General features: G+C 40.0%; 1 protein-coding gene across 1 annotated transcript in view; it reads right to left on the bottom strand.

Moving 5' to 3' along the window:
* Nucleotides 1–477: 477 nt before the first annotated feature.
* vwc2 (von Willebrand factor C domain containing 2) overlaps nucleotides 478–27,431 on the bottom strand; it is a 58,330-nt gene continuing 31,376 nt past the window's right edge. Inside the window, exon 4 of the mRNA XM_054799706.1 lies at nucleotides 478–1,255. Within this exon, the coding sequence (XP_054655681.1) occupies nucleotides 1,104–1,255 (152 nt within the window). The 3' untranslated portion in view covers nucleotides 478–1,103. The remainder of the gene's footprint in view (nucleotides 1,256–27,431) is intronic.

Consider the following 27,431-nt stretch of genomic DNA (forward strand, 5'->3'; position numbering starts at 1 on the left):
ACTAAAAAGATGTCCTCGGTTTCCCAAAAATGTGTCATAAACACGTTCTAGATTTATAACAGTGCTAATTGTAAATAAACGGGACAATGGCCAAAACGCCACTATTATTTTGAAGTATTTAATATTTAATAACCTTCTGCCGAAATATATAGAAAATACATCATATAGAATAATGTACACAAGTCTTGGGCCGCCATTAAATATGTTGTTTTAGCAATACTTTAATGACCACATCTAAGTAAAATATCAAAATATCAATACAGTACCGTGTTTTACAGAACATTCAATATTTCCAAAAATATATTTTTCAGCCTGAAATAAAACATGCTTACTTTTGAGTGTTTTGCTTTGTTCATGTTTGCCACATGTCTGTGCTCCGACTGCATTGACGCCAAACATTTTATTCATTTGGGAGTCGGAAAACAAGCACCGGGTTGCATGCCGACCTATCGGAAGTATGACGCAGGCACCCGCAGAGCCACAGACTGGCGTTTATTTGAAACAGGATCACACAGCACCAAGATACAAAAAAGCACTTTTCAAATCAAAGCACATTTGAAACAGACAAAAGAACGCAGCACAAGTCATAAACAGTCAGGCCAGCTTTAACATCACTTTTAGCTCCGTACTTGATCGTCTTGGAACAGCAAAGCTCCACAGTTGACTGACTGCACGGGTCTTGTCTGGACTGCGGTCGTTAAGGAATCGGTGTGAGGATTTGTCAGACTTACGGAAACGGAAAATTTCTGCCCCCAAGAGACAGCCGGTGTTTTCTATACATTCTGTTGTGTTTCTTTGCGGTCCATGACGCTGTTTATTAAAATACAGAGCCTATAAAAATATCACAGCTAGTTCAGCATAATGACGCCTGCCTATACAGTATTTGTATATATTGATAAACAATTCAATACATAGATAAATAGATATTCTGTGTCTGGATTATAAATCTTCATAAAAGCCTCTTCTTAGTACAGAATCCAAATGCTGAGCTGGTCGCAGGCTGCAGGCTGACCCTGATGTCCGGAAGTCTGGGTGAAAGGCCAAGTGTTTACATGGATTGGCGCTGGTGTCGCATGCCAACGTTCCTCTCACCGTGCCAGTCTCTAACCGCGCTGGCACTCGTTCTTACTGCAGGTGGCCTGACGCTCGATCTGCCAGGTGCCCTCTTCGTATGTGCAGTAGCAGATTGTACACTCGTCGATCTTCACCTCTCGTCCGGCAGGTATCACAGTTGTGTCTGCAAAGCAGTTGGGACCTGTTGGCAGCGAGAAGAGTGAAAAAAATGAGAAGAGCAAGCAAACAAACTTAACCTTGGATGTTCTGTCTCTGCTGCTAGTGTAGTGTATTCCTTACATATAAGGTTATTTCTTATTCTATATTATATGATTTCATCAAACCAGGCTCTAATTTTGTTGTGGCTATCAAGGATGTACATTTACATGACATTTTGTTCTCGGTGAAACCTTTCCACTCATTGATTTAACAAATGTTTACGCCTTGGTCAAGGCGTGCCCTCTCTGTGTACTCTTGTTGTTTTGTTTCTTATTTTAATCCTCTTACCTTGAGTCTTGTCATTTGCTCTCTTCTGTGTATTTGATAACCTTTTTCTGCCCCTCCTGTGTCTACACGTTGTCAGTGTTTTTCTGTGTCCTTTTCCTTTTAACCTGTTCCTGCCTCACAGCTTAGCTAATGTTATGGTTTTTTTTTCCCAGGTTTATACTGAACTATTGTATATGTTAAGAAAGGTCCAAGTGGTTTTCATGAAATGATCATAAGTGTACAGCCTCCAATGCCTTTATAAGGGAATAACACTTGTGTGTTGTGTTATCGGTAAGCAGCGCTAGCCATTCAGCCAAAAGCCTCAAGCTGTCAACCCCCTGTCCGATGCAGGTCTTAAGGCATCGTGAAAAAGAGGTTTACACAACATACCATCGCACAGCCGCACAAGCTGGCATCCGTTACACTAACTTCCCCCAAAACTTCACTCTCATCTGCGTCACAGCACCAGTGGAGCAGTGGTCATCCATGCAGTCCAGCCCTGCACGCGCCGGAGTTTGAACCCACGACCGTACATCCCCACCAAACGAAAGTTAAGTCGCTCGACTGCGCTAGCCAATGAGCCAAAAGCCCTGGGCTGTCAACCCCCTGTCCAGCGCAGCTCTTAAAGGAAAACTGCACTTTTTGGGGGAATTTTGCCCATCATCCACGATCCTTATGTGAGACATGAACACATGTCTTTTTCTTTTCTGTGCGTTCTAAAGATATAAAAACAGATAAAAAGAGGCAGGTAATTTATGCACGTAATGGGACACACCTATGCCACTTACAAAGCCCTCTATTAAAACACCTCCAAAAACCTCCAACAAGGTGTTATAGTTTTACCTACATGCTGTGACCGTGTACTAACAGGTACATTCATGATAACATGTAATACTTACAGTATTATTGTCGTATTTTGGTCATTTTAAGCATTGCCGGAACTTTCTTCTTAGGTGCTTTGGTTTCACATAGCAACATAGAAACGCCTACACCTAGCGTTAGCTTTTCCACACTCCAAAATAAAAACACAGCAGCAGTGGCGGCAGCTCCGATATGTAGCGTTACCTTTTGGTAGTGGCCTGAGATATTGTGAGCATGGCGCGGACGCGCTGCGAGTGAGTAGCTAGCCGGTGTGGTGTGGCGAAGCGTTAGCGTAACAATGTTAATAACGGTAATAATAATGTCGCTTGCTTAATATGCAGGTCACTTTATGTAAATAGAGTGTCGTTGACGGTTTTTGGAGTTTTTTCAGAAGTCTTTATAGACAGAATAGGTGCGTCCTACTATGTGCATTCTTAGCTGCCTTGTCATGTTCTGCAGTGCTGCTGTGCTGCCGCCTATCTGTGCTTTGTTGCAGCACACCTCTGGTCTGGGAGGAGTCACCTGGTCACACCTGCAGCCAATTAATCCTGGGACTACTTCAGCTGTGCCTGTTTGTCAATCAATTGCCAGATTGGTCCCTGCTGCGTGCATGACTCCCGTAATGCTCTCCCCTGTGCTTTCTGGTGTTACCGTAAGTCTTGTTTCTCCCTGCTTGGTTACCCCAGCTAGTTTAGCTCTTATCCTGCTCGTTTTCCAGCAGTGTTTTTCGTTTTTACTTCTAGTTTTGTCCACCGCGCACCAGCTGTGATTTTTTTGTTACTGTTTTGTCGCCTGCGTGTTTTCCGCCTGGAGTGCCCGGTATATCTTTCCCGCTATTGTCGTGCCTAGCAGCTCTTTTAGTTAGTATTTTTTCTCCCGCTTAACGCGGTAGAAATTAAATTAGTAGACTGCAATATATTTTCAACATATTTTTTTCATGCAGTTTGTTCAAAGTAATGTTAAAACGTCGTCTCGTCTCATTCTCGTGCATCGTCTTGTCTTGTGAAGTGAGCGTCTCATGACACCCCTACAAAAACTGCATTTAAACTCAAGCAGGCTGTTTCATCGGTTGATGAAAAGGCTAAAAAGTCCAACTCTGCGCTAAAACCTGGCTTTTATGTAATTTTCTGTCTGACATTCACACAATGACCCCCTAATGGAAAAGGAAAAAAAGGCTTTCCATCTTTGAACGTGACACCTGTAAGCGAAGGGCTTAAAGAGGGAGCCTCAGGTTGCGTAGTGGCATCAAATAGCGGCTGGCTTATGAGTGCCAGCTTGAGATCTTTTAAGAAATTTTAAAATCACCCTCATCCTGCATCCATCATCAAAAAGGCACAGCAGGGAATGTATTTCCTGAGGACTCTCGGACAACAATCTCGCTCAGAAATTGCTTGCTCTTACTGATGCTCCACTGAGAGCATTGTAACGTACTGTAACGTACATCTGTGTGTGGTTTTCCAGCTGCACACCGGCAGACAGGAAAACGCTCCAATGGGTTGTCACCGTGGCTCAGAGGATTACTGGCTGCTCCCTTCCTTCCTTGGTGGAACTCTACAGTTATTGCTGCCTAAGGAAGAGAGTGCACATCCTCAGGGACCCAGCCCATCCTGGACACTCACAGTTCCAACTGTTCAAGATATTAAAAGCCTGAACCAACAGAATAAGAGTTTTCGTGCAAGAGCTCTAATTGCACTGAACGCTGCCAAACTTGCCACGACCTACCGTACATTTGCAAGGATTTTCACATTCCTCTCTTTTTTTTTTGTTTTCATACCACACCTTACTGTACTCTGAGACACTTTATTTACAACCAGGATGCTTTTTTGTTGTCTACAGCGTGAGTTCTTTATGATTGTGATATACTTTTATACGACACATCGGAGAATGTAACTTTAATTTGCTTGTGCAGTTCAACAATATTGCTGCGTTCAAAGACAAAAAGCTTTTCTGACATTGCCACCTGGAGGTCACGACAGTGTGAATGTCTGACAGGAAATGAGATGAAACGTTTTAGTGCATATTTGGACTTTGTAAGGCTATGATCTTAAACATTCGATCAGCTGCTAAACATTTATTGAGTTTCAATAAATTGCTATTTTCTTCTTTTTGCATTTTAAAGCTCTGTTTACAATCTGGTTACAATCCACAGGTGCAAAATGTGAAGATTTTCTCTTAAAGTGTGTCACCAAAACACATGTTAATCTGGTTATTTTCGCAGTGAAAAATAACACTGAAAGGCGTATTTCATATGTTAGATGTGTGCTCCAAGCTTGAAATATTTACCGTTTTTACAATTTTCGTCACTGAAACTTCCGGCAACTGGAGAAGGAGGAGGAAGTGAAGGTTTCGTTGAGAACCCTTCCGCCCATGGAATATATTGGTTTCTATACTGTTGTGGTGCAGTTTTGGTAGAATTTCTGTTGTTTGTTACGTATTTGTCGATATTATAGCCGATTCTTGTGTGGAAGGCTTTCGCTCAAACACTCGAGAAGACGGCGTAAGCCTGTTTACATTTCCAAAAGACGGCATTCGCTGCATCAGATTATTCAGTATTGTATCTCGACACATTTCGAGGACAGTTGTTTTGATACTACGGCTCAGATAAAGGAAGGTTTGGGACTGAATGTGTATTACCAGAGGGTGCTTCTCCTATCAGCTGTCCTGACTATCTTTCCTAACCGGGGACAACACAAGCACTGATACAGACGAATGTTAACCAAAAGTCAAAAGCCCAGAAGACATTCCACTGTGGAAAAGCGTGCCAAGGTGGCGGTCAGTAAATCCACATGTTTTCTACTAGATATATTCCGCTAAACAGCGGTCGCCGGTCACTCGTGTTGTATCTTGCAGTCGATCTGTCCGTGTCAATCATTGTCATACAAACAACATACCTGTTGCGGCCAATTTTTTGCGTGTTATATCACACTCGTCACAACAGAACCTCAGTGAATGTCATTATTGTGTTATCGTTGTGAATATTTCCCTTTCTTCACTTTGCTGTGCGCCCGTGGCTGTGTTTGCTTGAGTCTGCTCCTCGATGTGACGTCACAGCCAAGATGGCAGTGGCTCCGAAATGTCAAAATCACAACTTCATTTCACTCGTATCTAATAGTTGTTTAGTGGCGGATGACAGCAGTATGACAATGTTTTATTAAGCGAGTACTGTACTTTCATTTTGTTATTGTTTTTTTCCAAACTTTTCACTTTAAAATTTTGTTCAGGAGGGTACATCCCACTTTAACCTTTCACAGGACGTTCTTACAAACCATTGATGAATCAGTCCCTTTGCTCCGCATATGCAGTCACACAATTGGACATTTGGAAACTTTTCTTAGGAAAAAATCCTTCAGATCCACAAAAGAATGCCGGTTCTAAAATAGGTTTTACAATTCAGGTCCGCTGTAAAAGTATGGATTCCATATGGAGTGTAGTGCATATTATTTAATGTTTTTCTTGACATCACAGTGAAAGTCAAAGACAGGAGAGGCCACAATAACACTCTCAATAGAACATTTGTTTTATGGGGGTGGAAAAAGACCAAAAAAAATATCATGGATGTAAACACATTGAAAGGAATGTAGAGGTGTCATGTCGTAACCTTTCCTGACGGCATGTAATCAGAAGCAAACCGATGCAGAACACATATACAGAATGCATTAGAGTCGTGCCCCGGGGGTCCCTTAAAAGGTGGAATTTACACTCTGACATTTCCACTCAAACTGCCATGAATCATTCAAAAAATTATGATCTGCTTATACCGTAGCCTTGGACTGCCATTAGAAGGCTCTGGAGACCACAAAGTAGCCTCTTCTGTTTTGTATGGAGACGCTTTATCTCGCCTTACACGAGGGAACCATTTAGTGTTTTTACACATACTGATGAAAACCTTGGATATCTACTTAACAGAGCAATACAAAAAAAAATCATGGCTCAATCGAGAGAAATAATGTAGTTATCTACTGTAGTGTGGGTTAAAGGTGCGGTGTCGCTTTGCAGCGGAAATGCTCCTGCAAAGTAAAGTAAAATGCCACAAGGACAATTCTTTTATTTGAAATGCAGCGTTAAATCAGCTTTGCAGAGTAGAAATGTGTTTAAAAAAAAAATAATAAAATATGGGTCTCCAACCTTGTTTGATGTTGGCTTGTATACTTTCTGAAGTTGAGTCCAAATTGGTCAGTAAAGTGTTGAAAGTGGGATTTCGTCTTCTGTTATCAGTAATACTAAAATCTCACGTAGAATGAGCAAGTTGTGGGGAAAAAATTGGAGCAATAGCAAGCGGCTTTGCTTCCCAGCAGATCAGTCTGTGAAGCAGTCATTGTTAAAGTACTTCACAAACGGGGGGGTTTGGTACTTACTCCATACAACAGCTGTCATATACAGGGTTCCCCATACATTCATTTGTATCGAATAAATTTGGCACTCGCTCATAAACACATACCGGGACTGTGAATGGAGCTTGTCGTTACAACTCTGTACAGTAGATGGCTAACTCTGCTTCTTAAAGGCAAAATGCGCTTTTTGGGGGAATTTTGCCCGTCATTCCCAATCCTTATGTGAGACACGGCTTTCTCTTTTCTGCGTGTTATATAGATATGAAAACAGATAAAAAGAGACAGCTCAGTACTGCATGAATGGAACCCACTTATTCTGCCTATTATGCCTTCTGAAAAATACTCCAAAAAGCGCAAAAAATGCTCCATTTACATATAATGTGATGTGCATATAACCAAGCTACAGCGACATTGTTAAATTTATTAACATTGTTACGCCGATCGAACTACGTCACTGGTGCATTGACTCTTAGCCACGACACACCGGCTAGCTACTAGACGGCTAGCGAGTATCTTCACACAGACGCAGCTGCAGTGCATCAGTGTCGCGCTCACGGCGCCTCAGACCTCTACACAAAAAAGGCAAGGCTACATATTTGAGCTGACACAACTGCTGCTATTTCCCACTTTGGGAAAGTTAACGCTAGGTGTAGGTGTTTGTTTCTATATTGCTATATGAAATCAATGCGCGAGTACTTTGAAGTTCCGGTAACGTTTAGAATGGCCAAAATACGGCAAAATACTGTACGTATTACATGTTATCATGAATGTACCTGTTACTACATGGTCACAGCATGGATATAAAGCCATAAAATGTTGTTGGAGGTTTGTGGAGATGTTTTAATAGCGGCCTTTTTTTGGCAGCATTGGTGGATCCCATTACGTGAACTACTGAGCTGTCTGTTTTTATATCTTTAGAATGCACAGAAAAAAGAACGACATATGTGTTCCTGTCTCTCAAGGATTGTGGATGATGGGCAAAAGTGCAGTTTTCACATACACCGTATACACACCAGGGGCCTCAGCAATAAAAAGGTGCGTGGAAATCTGACTAAAAGTCTGCGTATGCCAGAAACCTAAAATGTGTGTACGGACAAAAATATGCAGACCTAAAAAAAAAAAAAGTAGCGTACGCACATATTCATGCAATTTGTGGTTCATAGATTCTGCCTTCCACGCCTCCACTTTGCCATAGAAGGTTAATGCACAGTGACTCATAAATGTGGCGTCCATATTTAAAGAGCCTTGATTGCATTGAAATCACGGCTGGTGGGAAGATGACGAGGATGAAGAAGTGGACTTTCACAAAAATGGAGGTGGAAATACTGGAAAAAGTGTCATAATCGGAAGACACAGCAGTGGTATAACAAATAAGACAAATAAAACAAATATTGAGTGACAGCATGTCCGCTGCCATCTGTATGAATGGACCAGAGCCAACTGAGGAAAAAACAAAGTGGTCCCATATTAAGGCACACATTTCCATTTTTAGTGAGCATGTTTCTACATTTAAGCTTAGCAAAATCTGCTTCATTTAAAGGTGGACAAAGAGACTCAAAACGGGGATAAAGTTATATCCTAAATAAATAGCTGTAAGTCCAGACGGATATTTTTCAAATGAACTTAATGATGACATTAACAACATCAAACTATTAGGTATATTCTAACGAGTTCATGAGGAACTAATGTGTGTTATTTCAAAGCACAACAAAAGAAAAGCCGAACATTTGCGGAAAAGGAAAGAGTACGTTTACGCACACGGCCCTGACACTATCCACACAAATAACGGCCGTGCGTGGTAAATAAATGTTGCTATTGATGACGTACTTGACATACGCAACAATAAACTGTCTTATTATTTTGATAAATTGTCCAAAAAAAAGGGCGGGAAACGGCGCACTAAGGACATATTAGCTCTGTGCCTTAACTTAAAACCCTAGGATTATTTAACAACAACCTGATGTTTGTTATAATTAATGTTAATTGAACACATTATATTGTCATGATAAAATATTGAAATAAATATTGTCAAAATAAAATGATTAAGTATTCAAGCGCTACATTTTGTTTTTCGATATCTTTTAGTCGGGATACTATACGCTGGCGTGTCATGGTGTTTATGATAAATGACAAGTGATATGCATCAGTGTCATGTCAAATAACAACACTTTCCACAAATGTTTTAAGTCAATGCTGGCGTGATGTTTTCATTCAATGATGGATAAATCTTTTCAATCTATTGGCTTCCATTGCATACTCCCGCGACCCTAATGAGGATAAGCGGCATATGGATGGCTTCCATTGCAAGTTTATTGCTAACGTATGATTTTACTTCACCACTTAAAATGTGCATAGCCTTTTTGCCATGTCTCCAAAATGTCCGTACACCAACTATGAAGGTGTGCGTACCAGTGGGCACATTCTCACACCGGGTAGTGTTTTTATAGGTACCATACTTGCTGTGGAAAACGCTGTACGCAACTTTTCGGCCATGTTTTGTGCATACGCAAGCTTTATAGGTGAGGCCCCAGGTCTGCCAGAGAATAAGAAGACGTGGCAGGAAGGATCAGTGTCGCTATATTTAGCGAGCATTCACAGCCCTCTATATTCTGTTTAAAAAAAGTGACAAATCTAGTGACTTTTTCTGGTATGATAGCACATTCTGCCTTGCGGTGTTGTGGCGACGACCCCAGCATGCGACATATGAGACCCAAAGTGCAGGTAAAAGTATTTCTTTCGTTAATATGGCTGCTATGCAGCGGCAGGAATCCAACACAACGAGCAGTTGACAATGCTCAGACGCAGACAGACGCCACAGCCGCAACTGAATAATCAAACACAGAACGAGAAGCAGGTGCGTCGGAGCCGGAAAGTAAAGGTGAATCAACAAAGAATGGAACAAAACAGGAAGTTACTTCAAAATAAGGGTCCGAAACAGGAACTAGGGCATAGAAAGGGAACTAAAACACTCAGGCTAACTCACGGATCATGACATATTGCTTTTCTCAACGTTCAGTCGTGCTGCTGCTCTCACAACCGGCACAATAATTCCTAATAAAAATCCCTAATGAAACACGGGCTACTGTTGCTGAAACTCAACTCTGAACCCCTGACGTAACTTCCAGTCCGTACCTCTCTCAGCTCCTCTAGCAGCGGAACAGTGTTATTTATGTGTTAAATGGCTTATTCAGTCTTATTATATTTACTATATTGGGTAATGTGAGTGTAAAGGTGACTATAGGGGTGTTTTTTTCATGTCTATACGGTTCTAATAATGTTAAAACCTTATTTAAAAGGGGCCATAAACAGGTTTTCTATGCTCTAACTACGAAAATATTCTATTTTCAAATAAGGAATCCTACTTCACGGAACTTAACCTATCACGGTCTGGAACCAATGAACTGTGATACACAAGGGATTACTGTCTAGCATTCATTCACTTACTTATCATGTTCAGGGTAATGGATCTCAGTCAATGGCAGTGCATTATATCAACAACTGACTGTTTTATTATTCGGGAGACTTAATGTTGATGAAAGAACACACACAAAACAAACAGCAGTGCAGTACTGTTTTCATGCTCTCAAAACTGAGTAGTCGTCCCTCGCTTATGACTGTTGTTGGTTCAAGACCTGGCCGCGATAAGTGAATTTGTGCGTAGCAGGATTCAATATTAATAAATGGAATTTATAGTTAGAGCATAGAAAACCTGTTTATGAACTTCTAAAACGGCTTTTAACTTTATTAGAGCCCCGTAGACATTAAATAGCACCCCTATAGTCACCTTTATACTTTATATTATATTACTGTACTTTATATTACTGTACTTTATATTACTGTACCTAACATAGTAGACATGATAAGCAATAATAAGACATAACTCACTGTTAGCACTGGGAAAGTTCCTTGTTGTTGTAGTATCTTGAATGTAATGTGGGTTGATGGTATGGCATTAAAAAAAAAAAAGATTGACATCAGCCTATCATCCATCCTCACTATGATGTTTACCACTTGATTGATATGCAGGACAGCCAGTCTGACATGAATCTGCCATACATAGACGTACACTCCGACAACACTACTAGCTTTGTTTACACCACATTGCGCACTGCTTGTGCACAGGCTACGGGATCCCTGAAGTGACACAAGAAATGGCTCCGCTTGAACAATACTGTAGAAATCTAATAGAATAGGTTTGATGACAATGTTTTTTACTAATCATTAGGGATGCTCCGATCAGGGCTTTACGATGCCGATTCCGATCACATGGATTAACTGCACATTTTTTAATTTGTTTATGATGAGTGCTACTGGCCAGGGCCACCGTCAGACAATTCCACGGGGCCCTGGCAAATAGGTAATTATTAAACAATTAATTTTTGGATAGTGTTTTTGTCTATATTTTTGTGAAACATTTTTTGAACTATTTGATATAAACCTGAATTTAATTTGATGCATGTTTTAATGTAATGCATGAGAGAGAAATTGTTCAATAATTTATTTTTTTGTTCAAGATAACAAAATTGGCCGCACGGTGCCCTAGTGGTTAGCATGTTGGCCACACGGTCAGGAGAGCGAGAAGATCAGGGTTTGAATCTCCCTGTGGAGTTTGTATGTTCTCCCCGTGTGTGTGTGGGTTTTCTCCGGGTACTCCAGTTTCCTCCCACATTCCAAAAACATGCATGTTAGGTTAATTGGAGACTCTAAATTGTCCATAGGTATGAATGTGAGTGTGAATGGTTGTTTGTCTATATGTGTATATGTCTATATGTATGCCCGAAGTCAGCTAGAATAGGCTCCAGCATACCCACGGCATAGAAAATGGATAGGTGGATGTCCCTGTGGTAAAAAGTAAAATTTGGGTTCCGGTTCCGGCGGATAATTGGAGCTAGCTGGCTGCCACCAGTGACAGCTCGGCAAAGCGTGTAAAAAAAGATGCAAGCAAAGTCGAACACCAATAGGTTTGTACGTCCCTTGTCGGCTCAATAAAGGTGTTGGCAACCCTACGTGACACAGCAGACATGCAGAGTCATGTCCTGTTTGTGTTGTCATGACATGGATTGTCATGTCGCCACCGCACAGCGATCAGTTTTTGTGATCGGCTTTGTAAGGCATTTAACAGCATAGGCCGATCACGTGTTTTTTACAGAAATGGGCCAATAGTAATCGGTGACCGATTGATCGGAGCATCCCTACTCATAATTTTTTTTAAACATGATAGAGTGAGGGAGCGATATTCAGCGAGGGACGACTATACTGTACACCTCTCACATTTCAACAACTATTCTATTCTATCTTCTGAAGGGACAACATCATTCTCACCCAAACAGCCCCAGACCATGACGATACCGGTCAACCCCCCCAGTTTTTCTTGGGAAACTCCCATATTTGGCCCCTCTCTTCTGTTTAAATAGTTTTTTGTTATGAAACAGATTGCTGAAATGTGTGATAATCTGTATGGAATGTCTCTTGCCAAACCTACACATAATTTCTCTGGATTTCCCTTTGTGGTTGATTGGATTGGATCGCGTTTGCCTCCTGAATATGCCTTTGTCTTCAGCTACCAGGAAAAAAAAATACCCCATAAATCATCCACTATCTCCCCAGCTGCACTACAAAATATAAACTCAACAGGAATTGTTTCTCGCAGCATCAGGTATAGCATAACAGTGGTTATTTCCTGCACTAACAAGGTCTCAAGCTGCTGTGTTATACATTACTCTGAAATTAAGAGGCAGAAAAATGGGGAGTCCTTCCGCTGGAGCCGCCGCATCTCATTGGGCGTCAGCACCCGGAGGAAACGTGCTGCTGGCACATCAATCAATGTGAACAGCCTGTCAAAATGTCAACACATTCATACGTCTTTGGATGCACGCACACATCCTTGCTGGGGAACAGCTCATCCTTTGCCCGCAGACTGCTGTCGCTCCTGATTCATCATCATTAGGGCTCTTTACAACACACTTTCTCCAGTAAAGTATGTCAAAGATTTGCTTGGACAAAAATATCATAAATCAACCTTCAAACCTCATCTTGATTACGTCGCAGTCCGCCAGCCACTCATTCACACCATTGCATCAGCCTATTATTCTTTTTTGCTCTGGCTTCATTAATCTACTGTAGAATCTTTTCTCCATCAGTCCCTGTCTTCCCCAGCTTTTTGCAGCACATTAGGCACCGCAACAGCTCTTCAACAACACTTGCAGAGACAAATGGACTGTGCATGCGGACCAGACTTACACTACAGCACTTGTTAAGGGTTGACAAAGGCAGTATATGGAAAAGGAAAGCCATCAGCACCTGTAGCTCTGAGCTCGGAAGCAGTACCACATCATGTAATGGAAGAGATGCATTATAAATACATTTACACCATCGCATCCCTTCATTCCTAAACACGAAGATCAGCAGATCTCCATTATCCTGTACTGTAAAAGGAAAAATGGCTGAAATCACTCATCTTAATGGACTCCTTGAGTGCATTTGCATTATAAATGCAGAAATAAAAGTGACTCTGTTGTGTAAAGAGATAAAACAGGAGCAGGACCAATTTAATAACAATCTTTGGAATAAATTCAATACAGAAATAGCTTTTGGGAGTGTAAATTTGCTGGATTTCACTCTAAAGCCTAATTTTTCTTATTTCTTATTATTCTTTATCAAGTATCATATTTTCTTTCTCATGTTTTATACAGCCAGGCTACCTTTAATGTTTACAGATGAAAGGTCCAGCTGCACAGAGGCAGCCCGCCTGTCGTAACCAATGTCCTTCATGGGGGCAGAAGCACAGACCGTCGGCAGCCATCACGGTGGTGACCAGGTAACACACTTCATTTGAAGCCCACAACATAATGCTGTATAATGCTTTGACATCATTGTATGCGAGTCCTGTCTCTTTGTAATGTAAAGTATCCAACTGAAGTGACGTGATGAATTCTATTCCAAAGAAAATGTACAAAATTATACTAAACATATGAACTCTGTGACCTAGCACTACGCTATTTTATGTCATCAGCCCTCATTTAAGTGACCTGTATTGCCATCATAAATCTAGTCCAGTGATGGAAATTGCCTAATAAAATAATGAAATATGATGAAAGGGCTCATACAAATTGTGAAATATGTATGAAATTAATCCTTTATAAACTTCCACAAAATGTCCTACGTAGCCTGCCTGGCTTTGTCATGAATTATCTCACAATGTCGCCATCATTTCCAATTGGGCTGCCTCCTGTAGACTGCTATTATCTTAATTGCAGACAGCATAATTAATTCATTTGTGGCCATTATATTTCCTACAAAAAACAATATTATGCTGTGACAAATGTAATAAAATACAGTGGAACCTCGGTTAGCGTCATTAATCCGTTCCAGAAAGTCCGACTCGAGCAAAACGTACTCTAACTGAATAAATGTTTCCTATAAGAAATCATGTAAATCCAATTAATCCATTCCAGAAAGCCAAACAATATTAACACAAAACATATTTTTTATGGTTTTACAATTATAGTTTACATGCAGAAAGTTATTCAAAATGCATATAAATGAACATTTAAGGTTACTTTTACATTCATTGAAGATGTGATTGTTGCCAAAGACATGATGTGGCAGTGAGATCAATACGTACACCAGCACCACCCAATCAGGTCTTCAGTGAAGGCAGAAGTAACCATAAATGTTCATTTATATGCATTTAGAATGACTTTATGCATGTAAAACTATAAGTGTAAAAACAGAGTCACCCGCTGATGACATCATAGTCGGGCGACAGAGCTAACTACGTATTAGCAAGCTGCTCACAAGTACGTTTTTTGATAAAAAATACATTAAGAACACAGTTACACTCACACAGCGTATTAATAAGGCATGCGCCATATTGTACACTAACCAGAAAATGCGGGTAACAGAGGCAAAATTTTGTCGTACATTTTCAACGTTAACCAAAAAACACACTAACCGCAGCGTACCCTAACCGAGGTCCACTGTATGCAGCCCTATTAACAGAAACACATATTATTTTGCTTTTGGCATTTCGCATGAGTATTATGAATCGATGAAAGTGTGTGTTGGTCAGTTAAACTTGCCATCACATGTCCTTGCTAGAAACAGTAACAATCTTTGCAAATGTTTGAAAATACACATGAAGTGTGTTTTAGTAAACAAATTAAAATGATGGCTCAAACTGTGAAATTTCAATCATGAGCCGGGACAAAGCTAACTACAACTAAGTTCACTTATCACTTATCTGGAAACAATTAACCGTGATAAGCGAGGGATTACTATATACAGTAACAGAGAAAAACATTCACATCCTATCGCTCTTTTAAAGATACATTTGTCAGCACTGACTGTATATCTCTTTGCAGTGTCTTAGAGTGACTCAGTGTCTCATTAAATACAATAAAGTACAGGCGCATGTAATCAAATTAGGTAAATAGTTTCCAGTCAGCTCTAACTCAGCTTTTACTAGCTAGTTGTAATTCAATCTAGGAGTGGCCATTTCAAGTGAAACAAGTTTGGTTGTGCGTTGTATCAGCGTAGCAAAGGTGCTTTTTTAAACATGAAGGTTAACAGCCAATGCCAATTATATATGTATTTTTTGCAGTTTCTTATTTTTACTGTCTGGGAGGTCTGCGTCAAATTGAATTCTACAAACAGCCTTTCAAGTTATGTGTTTTTGATGCGTTCTTTAAAAGAAACAACAGCTACATCTTAAAAGGCCCGTGATGAATCATACGTCTCTTAATTCAAACGAGCCACAATCGCTCTTGGCAACCAGGCCACCGTGTCTCATGTTGCTTTATTTGAACTGATATTAGCTCCTGTTCAGACTGTTTATCACAGCTCCCCAGATTAGTGCTGACCCTCATGTCTGGGTTTTGAAGAGCCCCATTTGTTTCCTCGTGCGTTGCCAAGGCATTATAACCTGAAAAACTAAAAGACAAGAGGGATGCAGCCCAGATGGTGAGGATGAAGGCCTTGATGGAGTTAATTCATTTATCTATTTTTGCATCACTCAAAATAACATTTACAGAGCCTTGGCTTTGAATATACTACAAATTAGGCATAATAAATTGATGGTTGAGAACTATTTTGATTGCATAGAATTGATTGTTGCTTAATCAATTCAATGAGCAATTCAGACTAAATGGAGTGCACTATCTGGCTGCATCTTGTGTCAACTAGTTTGTAATCAACAAAGCCTTCCATCCACACAGAGCCCATACACACCAGTAGCATTAATCTGACAACACATAGACATTCAAGCAGGAGCTCAGAACCGAGCTATAACCGAGGGAACGCTCTATATAGGTAAAGCCAATTTATTTAGATATAACATGTTGTAGAAAATAAATAACATAAATAAAAAATAATAGGAATTGATGAACAATTACATTATTAATGATTTTTTGTTTTTTTTTCTCCCACGGTTGATGGGATTGCAGTCAAATGTCCATCCCTACTACTTGTATAAACACTTAGAACGCAAAATTTGACAGATGATGTTCACAGATGGTCTTTGTAAGAGTCACAATTGTTAAATGAAACTTCCATCCATGAAATTAAACAACAAATGAACAAATGCCGTCCAGTGAATGCCAGTCACAAACTTTTAGGGGGTATGAAACCATTTAGGGTAATTGCAGTGTGTTCTCCTTCTTTCGGATAATGAGTAAAAATGTGGACAACCTGGCTCCATTCACAGCTGTTCTTTGATATTCATGACCAACTGTCTGGGCGAGATGTCAGCGATACCTCGCACTTTCATCCTGGTCCCCTGGCTCTTCCCCAAATATTTCCATGCATAGCGACATAACACATCTGAGACAGGCGACACTGCTATAGGCATCGATTCTGCATGCCTGAAAAGGCCATGATAATGCCAGCGCATAATTGATTAACTCATCAAACATTGAAATACTTTGTGTTTAGTGGGAAAAGTGATACAGAGGATAAATGCTGCCAAGCTAAATCATACAGACAGCAGAGATATTGAATGAGGAATCTTCTTTCAATACCCTGAACCTACCTTTGTTTCACTGTCTCATTTACTTTTTAACACTGGCATTTTTCATTCAGTCAGTCAGTCAGTGGCAAAACACATCTGGATGAGGAGCGAGTTCTTTCCCTATTAGTGAGGTGAGCTTTGATGTGACAAATTTCCTACAAGCTGATAACATCTGTCTACACTTAAAAAGCATCTGCAAGTTGCTGGGTGACAACTTTAATGACCTCCCGTAACCTAATTTCACGCTTATTAGTGTTCTACATGGTAGACTTAGCACTGCTCTGTCTAATGTAGACTTATTTGGAATCAACACTAGCAAGATATGATGTGACAATTAATAATTGTCACCATTTGAATTGTCACCTTAAAAATGAGGACCCGGTAAGAAAACGTGAACAAATGATAAAGTGAAATCCAGTGCGTTAAGTTGTGGCAAAACAAGCTGACTAGAGATGCTTAATATTCGCTGCGAAAAAAGCCATACTTGAAACAATCCTAAACGATCTTAAAATGAAACAACTTGTCTTATTTCAAGCAAAAATTGTCTGGGCTGGTATTCTTATAACTAGATTTGTATTGTATTGTGTAGTGCAGCCGCTCAGCGTCACTCTTATTATAGAGTGGAGTCAATGGTACCTTTTTTCCCCTGCCAAAAACTCCCTTCACCACGTTATAGATGTCAACTCATCGTAGTGGTCTTTAAGGGCAGTATGGTGTCTGCTGTTTACACAAAGAGGCATTTAACCGGGGATGCCAACTTGTGAGAAAACCTTGGAATGAGACGTCATGTATGGTTGACCCAGTTGGGCTTTCCACCACACACCCAATACTCACTGCCAGTTCAGTGTTGGTTATTGATTGCCCAATCAAGGAGCTTCCTTCCTTTAAGAAAGCTAAAATGCCTCTTACCACCTCCCCAGGGAGCACTGGCAGCACATACGCTAAACGGTGATGTCAAGTAGGAGGCTATAGAAAATTGCGGCCCATGGGCCATAAGTTTGGAACACCTGCTTTACAACTTAAAGCAAAAATAAAGTCTTAGTTCAACTAACATTACCTCAGAGACTGTTAGCGAACATCTCATAATGTCACACATAGCGGGATCGTTGCATTATTAGTGAACCATCTCTGTTCCCGCAAGGGAGCGAGCGAGTATTAGAAGACTGTGCCTACAAGCATAGTAAGATGGCTCTCAAGCCCAAATAATACAACATTTATTTGTGTGTAATGCAACACAAGTGATAGTAATCTGAAACGTACTCACATTGAATTCTTTAAACAAGTCGGCGTGCCTGTCTTTCGGGTGTTTCAACAGGTTCCTAGTGTTTCCTCATTTGGTATTGAAAACTTCACAGACAACGCACCGTTTCCCATAGGATTTTTTGAAGCTGTGGTGGTGGTCTGCATGGGAGGCGAACTGCCGCCGCTGTGACGTGCAACTGCTGCGTCTCTGTGGTAGCAATTTTTGTGTTTGCTGTTATTTGTGTGAAACATATTTTTTACTATTTGACACCAATCTGAATTTAATTTGATGCATGTTTTATCCCATGATGAGTAATACAAATACATGGGAAATTCATTGTTCATTTATTTTGTCATTTAAAATACAATTAACTGGAAAGAAAAAATAAATGAGAGTGAGACAAAAAATGTTTATTGCAAACAACGATAAAAGTGAAATAGGCTGTTCATCAGCTGATCACAAGTTTAAGACCACATTCTGTAAAAATTAAAAAAAATGTGGATTCCATGTCATTTTCTGTCCGGTATTCACACTGTCATGATCTCTTGATGGCAAAGAAGCTTTCGCTCTGTGAGCTGAATAAGCAAGACCTCTCGCAGTGCACCATTGCTGCTGAGTTGGACACAGTAGGACAGTCATTTTAAACTTCTTCAAAAATTTTACTTAACTAATTATGGAACAAAAAAGTCATTTGGTAGACCAAAAAAAAATTCACCAGCCCAGAGATGGAGGATTGGATTGTTGGTCAAGACACGGGACGATCCTCGGCCCAAATGAAGGTTGTTACTGGTGCCTTCTGCGACAGAAAGGTTTTAAGAACAAAAACGTCTTCAAAGGCCTCGTCTCCTTAAAAGCCACACAATTTGGAATTTGCACTAGAGCACCAAACATGGGACATTGAAAAGTGGATGGAAGTTTTATTCTCTGATGAGAAAAAATGTAACCTTAATGGTCCTGGGGTCTTCCAACATTACTGGCATGACAATGAAATCCCACCTGTTATGTTTTCCACACGGCACTGTGGAGGAGACGCATGATTTGGGGTGAATTGAACTGGAACAATGGAGCTTCAGGTTGTGCAGGGGCGTCTTAAAGTTTGAATCAGCTGATGAACAGCCTATTTCAGTGTAATGGTTGTTTGCAATAAATTGCTTACTCACAAAAAATGTTGTACCATTGAAATTTCTCTTTTTTAATTTTGAAACTCTACTCAGAACTTCCTTAAGATCCAACAGTGCAAAATGTAAATTTGTGCTATTTTTCAACTGGTCTTAAAATTTTGAATTTGGAGTGTATTTGTCATTTTGAAATCTACATCAGTGTAATTCAAAAAAGTGTCTTTCATCAGTTACTAGAAGTGTCACAAGATCTCGTGTCACAAGGTCTCGTAATATTGACAAGTGACAAGGTTTCTCATGCAGAAAAAAACATCTCGTGGGGACTAGGACTTGGATGATAATAAATTCATGAATTAATCACACAATAAATGAAAATGAACTTCATAATTTTGCCGGCCTCAATTTATTTCCATGTGCATACATGTCTGTTTTCCTCATCTCTCGCCTCTAAATAGCTAGGAAGAAGTTCACTCTGTGCATTGGTTTCAACACCTTGGCGCATTTGTTCCACAAGACAATGTCATGAACGGAGTGGGCCGTTTTGTCAGTCATACGGTCTCTTTGTCTCAGAGGGTGGAGGCGGGGCCGGTAGCATACACACAGAGTGCAGCAGAGTGTAACATAGTAGAAATTAATTTAGTAGATTTTAAAAAAAATTTCATTGTAATTTTCTTTAAAGGTGCTTTTGTATCATCCTGTCTTGTGAACTGAAGGTCTCGTGACACCTCTATTAGTTACAGAGCAGAGTGTGAAATGTCCAAGTTCAAATATGAAGTAAAGTAACACTAATGATACCATAAGTAGCAACATTTCAAATTTAATCAGAGCGATACTTGGGGAGAAGAGTAAAGTTCAACAGGCAAATGTCTTTACTGGAGAAGCATACTTACTGTGCATAGTATGAGGGACATTCAAGATAAATGCATGCACCAGTGAGCAGGTTATTATGCTAAGAGGAGCTGGACGTGCTGAAATTCATATGAAAACCACTTGAAAAGAATTGAGATATACAATACAGACTGTGAATATTGTCATTCATCCAGGACATTGCATTCTCAGGGCATTGAATCCATCGGCACTGGACTCTTCAGGTTGTCTTAAAAGGCGTTTCGCCTCTCATCCGAGCAGGCTTCATCTGTTCATGCTCATGACTAGATCGGACAGCCCTCGTCTACACAGATTGTTTTCATACAGGATGTACCAAATAGCAAAGTGGCAAGGGACCAACACATAAAGTCTCATTGATATTTATTATCTAAATATAAACAAGCATACAGTTTGGTCTTAAAAGCTTACCACTGGCATGATGCTCGTGATTGCTCTGGATGTGTTTTTATTAATAAATGCAATGTATATACTGTGTAATATTTGCTTGGGCACCATATACTGAACATGTGCTCAAACCTTTATGTCTTGATGAATGTTTTGATTTGGTAGCATGCAGTATCAGACAGTCAGTGAACTGCTGGGAGGGAATGTTCATGATTGGACCTAACTCCAACTGCCACTTTGAATTTAGTGCATGCGATCAGTTGCATGTTAGAGAGCGAAATCATTAAACAGGCCCTACTTATTGATGCCATTTTTCTCAGAACTCCACACTCACAGTCTTTTTGCAGTGACGTACAAATATGATATGTCTTGTTCAGCTCCCCTTACACTTCATCGACAAGCATAAACAAGGATATGGTGGCCCTAAGGGATTAAAAAGCCTAAACGCTGTTATAGTACATATAGTGATATTCCAATGTTGATGCACAAATTGAGTAGCACAAACTTCATCCTCTTTTCGAAGTAACCTGAGGTTGGGTTCAGCTACACAACAACACACAAGCTTTGCTGTGCTGAAAAATGGACTAGAATTCAATGAGAAAAAGTTGTCGCCAGCGTTCTGCTGTCTGCCCTTTTATGATGATGTTTCTTTCAGGCCTGCAGGCTCACTTGGGTCATGGATGGCTTCATTGTGCATTTTAAGATGCATGGTGTGTGTTCATTGTTTTAAACTTTGTTTGTTGGTGGAGCTGGACAGTTAATTACACAGCTTGCCGTCTGTCTGCTATAATTTCTCGTTTCACTGGTTACAGGCTATATGAACAGATCATATCATTTAATACGTTATGTTATTTCTTGTCACAGATCTGCAACATGCTTTGAATGACAGCAGAAGGTTTGCCATTACAGTGTGTGTGTGTGTGTGTGTAAAGTGCATGTGCATGACTGTGGCTCAGTCAACAAATTCTGAGCCGATTCGGAATAAATCAACATTCTGTGTTCTGAATCTGAACATGGCCCAATACTTTTCACATGTTTGCGCTGTTTATGCAGTTGCACATCATCAAAATCACATCCTTACACCCCTAAAATGGTGCTATGTTATCCACACAACCTCACAGTATCTCATAAGAACTTGCTCTTTTAGATATATTGAACTACCTCATGGTAATATGGAAGGAATTCACCCCAACACTGCAAATCCTTCTCGGCTGAATGAGCAGGAGGGCTCAGTGGCGGTTTTGAATATGGTTTCACACCACTGCCACATCTGTATCTACACGGACGTGCATGCAGCTGCTCAGCTTAGCAAATCCGCTGTGCAGTCCGCAGGGGCAAAGATGGAACACTGCCGAAATGCAACACAAAGCACTCCAGCATGTGCAAGTTTAACAGCTGTGTGTACAAATCATCTTGTAGTCTGCCAAAATACAGCAGGTCAATATTACAGTGTACCACTGTTGCACACTCAGGGGAAAAACATAGGCTTGTTCTGTTTATTTGAATCTTGATTATGAAGCAGCCATGTGCAGTCATTCTGTGCACATTTTAAATCAATTAGGTTTTATGAGTCTAATGATGAATGGATTACAATTAAGCGTTATTTAATATGTAATTTGGCCTCTTTGATTGCTTCAGTTGGTTAGAACGTCCAATAATCTAGATGTTTCATTATAGCTCTATATTTTTATTTACAAATTTAAAAATTTCTCTGATGTCAATACCTTAATGCAAAAGCTCTGTGGCAACATAACACAACAATCTCCCTTCTACTTTAAAGGGATCCAAACGTAACATGTGCAACATACTCTACAAGTCATCTTGATCTTGCCGATTTGCTCGCAGTCTGCACAACTTCAAAATCCCTCTTCTGTGATGCATATTGCGTCATCATTGCCGTCTTTTATCCAAAGGAAGCAATTTTGCTGACATTGTCATGTTTCATTAGTGTCACACTAAGAAAAATGGACACATAAGCTGGGGCATGCTATCTTAACTGGAAACAAATTCAACTTGAATTGACTTTGAGCTGCACGATTTCTTCCCAGATGGACCAAAGCTCTCACAAACAGATTTTTAACACACAACCCCCCCTGTGATACAAAACACGAGTGTACCTTTGCTCTCAGCATGATGGCACACTACAGTAAGAGGCATTTAATTAAAACATACGCTGCAACCAACATCAGAAAATCCATTAAAATTACAGCAGAAATGAGCAATCGTGAAAAGACTGATGACTCATGAGCCGCATGTTGGGCATGGCCTGTGAAAAGAAGCTAATTTCATCATATTTGGTAGCTTAAGTGAATGGTGAATGGCACATAATTTCAAATGGTAGTCAGCAAGAAAAAAAACACAATATTCAAATGCTCATGTCACCAAAATTCATGGTAATCTTGTTATTGTTGCTGTGAAAATTAACATTGAAAAGCACCTGTCCTGTGTCACGTGTGCTTCAATTTTTACCCTTGTTTTTACACTTTTCATCACTAAAACCAGTCTACTTCTGGAGGCTGGAGAAGAAGCAGGAAGTGATGCTGCCTTGAGAACCCTCCCACCTGGAATTAGCATTTTCATGCTGATTTTTAGTTGATATTAAGGGCGTCCCGATACAACTTTTGCACTTCCCATCCGATACCAATATTGCAGTCTTCAATATCGACCGATTCCGATATCAATCCGATATCATCACGAATCAAACATACTTTTATTACTGATTTAGTAGTGTGGAATTTTAGAAAAGCTTGATCAAGTGATATTAGTCAAACAGAACAATCAGCAACAGTAGGTATGATAGACCCATTTACTTCTTTTAGCATCTGCGGTTTAGTTTTGTCCACAATGTAGTGGCTGCTAGGCATAATGTAGCTAGGTTCAAGTTGCTCAATTAAGCGTTTAAACCCGACTTTACTCACCACCGACAGGGATTGGTCAGTTCCCTGTGTCCCATGCATTTGGTCGTATTAAATTTCCCCGGTTCTGTGCCACCACGGTACACTTGAGGACTGCAGATGGAAATTAGCTCTGAGCTAAATCTGTTGCAGACATCTTTTTACTGAAACTGCACACTGTCCTTAATAAACTAAACTAAACTAAAAAACTTGTGCATGACAAGTTTTGCCCTCAGCTGCCACATCTTTTTCGGACTTTAACGAAAAATATACAAGGCCGACATCACTCCTACTCCATGCCTAACATGTTAGCACACGCTGTTGTGATCGTGTTGGCTCTATCCGACCGCTATTGGACAGACATGCTAAGGCGGAGTCTGGAATCAACTGCTTGTATCGGAGTGCTTATATCGGAGATTTTAGATGCAGGTCGATATAATGCAATATCAGCCCAATAACAATATTGGCTCGGGACACCATTAGCTGTTATATATTGTACACTGCGGGCCAAAAATTTTAGGACACTCCAATTTTCCCGTACATTTTTAAGTGTTAAGGTGGTCTGTCTCTCTTGCATTGTTAATATCCTTTTTTATTGCCATTTTTGTAGCAACAAATGACAAACATTGTACTTTCCCCAGTACAATGCTGTTCAACTGATGCTCACGTGGGTATACAAGTAGTACCACCGAACACTGTTTTTATGCAGAGAGAGAAGGTAGTAATTTCTCCAGAACTTGGAATTAACTCCCAAGGCTTGATCAACCTCCACTTCTGCACAACAGCTTTAAATTGTTGACCATTTTTTTTGGTCCGTGAAACAGGCCTTTTTGTATAGTTCTGAAATACACATTATTTTTCAGTTTTGGGTAACCATACCTTTTCTTTAACCTCTGGTACTTGACCACTTACCTTTGTACCATTTCAAGCTATTCATTGGACTTGAACGACTTGAATTTCAATAAATAGCTGGAATAATTGAAGTGTTCTAAAACCTTTGACCGGTAGTGTATCTATGACATTATGTCCACTCATTGCATAACAGGCTTTTGCTCAAATATTCAAGCAGACGCAGTAAGCCTGCTCACATTTCCAAAAGACACCATTTGCATCAGTTTGGATTCTTTGATTTTGAGGATAGTTGTTTTGATACTGTCTCTCAGGTAAAGGAAAGTTTGGTATTGAATGTGTATTACCAGAGGGTGCTTCTACCATCAGCTGTCCCGACTATCTATCTTCAATCCAAAACAGGAAAAAACACACGCATGGACACAGATGCATGTAAACAAAAAGTCCAAAACCCAGAAGATCGTGGAAAAGCTTGTGTTGTATCTTGCAGTCTCAGCACAGAGCTGTCAGTGCCAACCACTGCCAGTCAAACAACATACCTTTTGTGCTTGATATTTTAATGTTATACCACACTCATCACAATACCAGTGAATGTTATTATTGTGTTATTGTTGTGAATATGAATATTTCTTTTTCTACGCTTCGCTGTGTGTCCAAGGCTGTGCTTTGTCTGTCGACAAGACCTTGCAGCCAAGAGGGTGGCTGTTCAGAAAAGAACACAACTTCATTTCACTCGCATTATATTGTTGTTTACTGGCAGATGACAGCGGTATGACAAAAATGTCTTATTAAGTGCATATGTTCATTTTGTTATTGCTTTTTGCAAACATTTTTGGGTGACAAGAGCACTGAATTATAGAAAATACAGTACAACATGCTTATATATAAGCATGTTGTACTGTATTTATAATACAATATTATAATACAGTATTATCATGTATATATACATGATAATACTGACGATCATAAGATATAATTCGATTTTTTTTCACATTTTTGTAAAGAGCCGTGTATTATCAGATAAATAAAGAAATAAAAAAATTAAACAATAGTGTGTGCAGTAAAAATATGAACATTACATACAGGGTTCAAATTTTGTGGGAGCAAGTGGCAGCCGACTCCTACACAGAGCATATGGGCTCCCTTAATGACAGTACATATATCCATCTTTGACTATTTTATACAAGTACATGAATCTTGTTAACATGCTTGTCCTCATCAGGGGCCTATCCCAGGTGACTTTTGGGCAAGAGGCAGGGTACAGTCAATGACAGGGCACATATAGAAAAACAACTGTATTTACTTTTAATCACATTCACACCTATGAACAATTTTGAGTCTCCAATTACCCTAACGTGCATGTTTTGGGGATGCAGGAGGAAGTACATGGAAAAAACACACACACACACACACGAGGAGACCATGCAAACTCTCCACAGAAATATTCCAATGAAGATCTGAACCTGGATCGCTTAACTATCTATATACATTAGAACCTGGGTTAGCGTCATTAATTAATTGCAGAAGGTCCGACTCTAACCAAAATGGACGTAACGAACATTTTCTCATAAGAAATAATGTAAATAATGTCCAGAAAGCCAAAAATGTTGACACAAAACACATTTGTATAGTTTTACAACTATAGTTTAACATGCAGAAAACCATATACCATATACAGTAAATACATATGAATGATGAGTCAAAAGGGATAAACGAACATTTAAGGATACTTTTACCCTCATTGATAGATAGATAGATAGATTCACTCATCATTTACTATATGCGTTTAAAATTACTTTTGTATAAAAAAAAAAATTATTGTAAAAGCGTGTTTTGTGTTAAATGGGACCTATTATGCTTTTCCTCTTTTCTGACCTATAAATGTTGTTACAGTCCTGTATTAACGTGTGAAACCATACCAACGTGTCAGATAATGAGGTTTGCGCATTTGGAAGTCAGACCTGAAATCAGTTTTGGACGACTCTGCACGCTGTGTTTTTTTTTAACACAGAGTTCTATTAACGTCCATGCAACCCGGACTTCCTTATATGGGCATGCCAAGACAAACGCTGTAGGCCTGCCCACCCCCTGCTCAGCTGCGCTTTGCTCTGTTTACTGTGTTAGCACTTGTGGCTCCCAGGAAATGTTTGTTGGGGTGTGCCTAAAGAGGCAAGCATCAGGCAGAAGTGGTTGGAGTTGCTGATTCCTGGCCAGCCAGAGAAAAATATGCTCATCTGTCAACGGCACATCACACGGGTCTGTTTCGTGAACATGGGTCAATACGAAGCAGGACTACCGCCAAACTGTTGCTGAAGTCAAACGCCTTTCCAACGTTACTTGGTCGTATCGAAGAGTCAGAAGAGCAAGCTGTAAGTAACAATTTATCAGTGTCCTTACTGTGTTTATTTTGTGTAAGTAATCGGACAAAAGGGGTTTGGCAGCTGTCGGGAGAGCTTGGGAGTGTGACTAATCACAGCGCGGTGAGCTCGGCAAGAGGCGTACCTGGAGGAGGGCCGGGGGTGAAGTAAATCACACAGACCGTTTAGGCGGGAGGCAGGAAACACTGCAGGAAGAGGTGCAGAGTCTGGAAGATTGAGAAAGCTTTCTGTGTGGGTTATCGTGTGTAGCTGATCTATAGGAGTCCAGAACTCAATATAAAGGCCCAGTATAATAGGTTCCTTTTAACATTTTTGAGAGTCAACCACAGATGACATCATATACGGGGGCGACATAACTTCCGGTGCTGGTTGCCATTTTGTTTCGATAGCTAATAGGGTGCCGACAAGGAAGGACATTTAAAATTAAAAAAATATATAAAAAATATATTTTAAAAAATGCATTAACAACACAGTTGGACTCACACAGTGTATTAATGACATGAGAAGTGGCGTGCCATATCACATGCTAACCACAATGAATGCAAACCTGGCAATATTGTGGTCTAAATTTACGATATTAACCGAAAAACACACTTACCTGACATTTCCAGACATTTTTTTAAAAGGTGACCGTCTTTTTGTGTCTGTGCATGTGTGTATTTGTGCTTTTTTGTGTTTCCCATACATTCATTTTGGACCACCACAAATAGATTGGGAGCTACTTGTTCGCCATCACTCATAACACATTATAATACGGGTGTCTGTGTAACTCCACTTGTTAACACACCTCATACGCACCTGGGATGCCAGACAATAAGAAGATGTGGCAGGATGGATCAGTGTTGCCAACATTGTCGTTACATTTAGCAAGTAATCAGATCCCTTGCGATACACTTTTTCACAAAAGCGACAAGCGACAAATCTAGTGTAGAGAATTTTA

The sequence above is a fragment of the Dunckerocampus dactyliophorus genome, chromosome 14 (genome assembly GCF_027744805.1).
Source record: "Dunckerocampus dactyliophorus isolate RoL2022-P2 chromosome 14, RoL_Ddac_1.1, whole genome shotgun sequence".
NCBI classification, from domain to species: Eukaryota; Metazoa; Chordata; class Actinopteri; order Syngnathiformes; family Syngnathidae; genus Dunckerocampus; species Dunckerocampus dactyliophorus.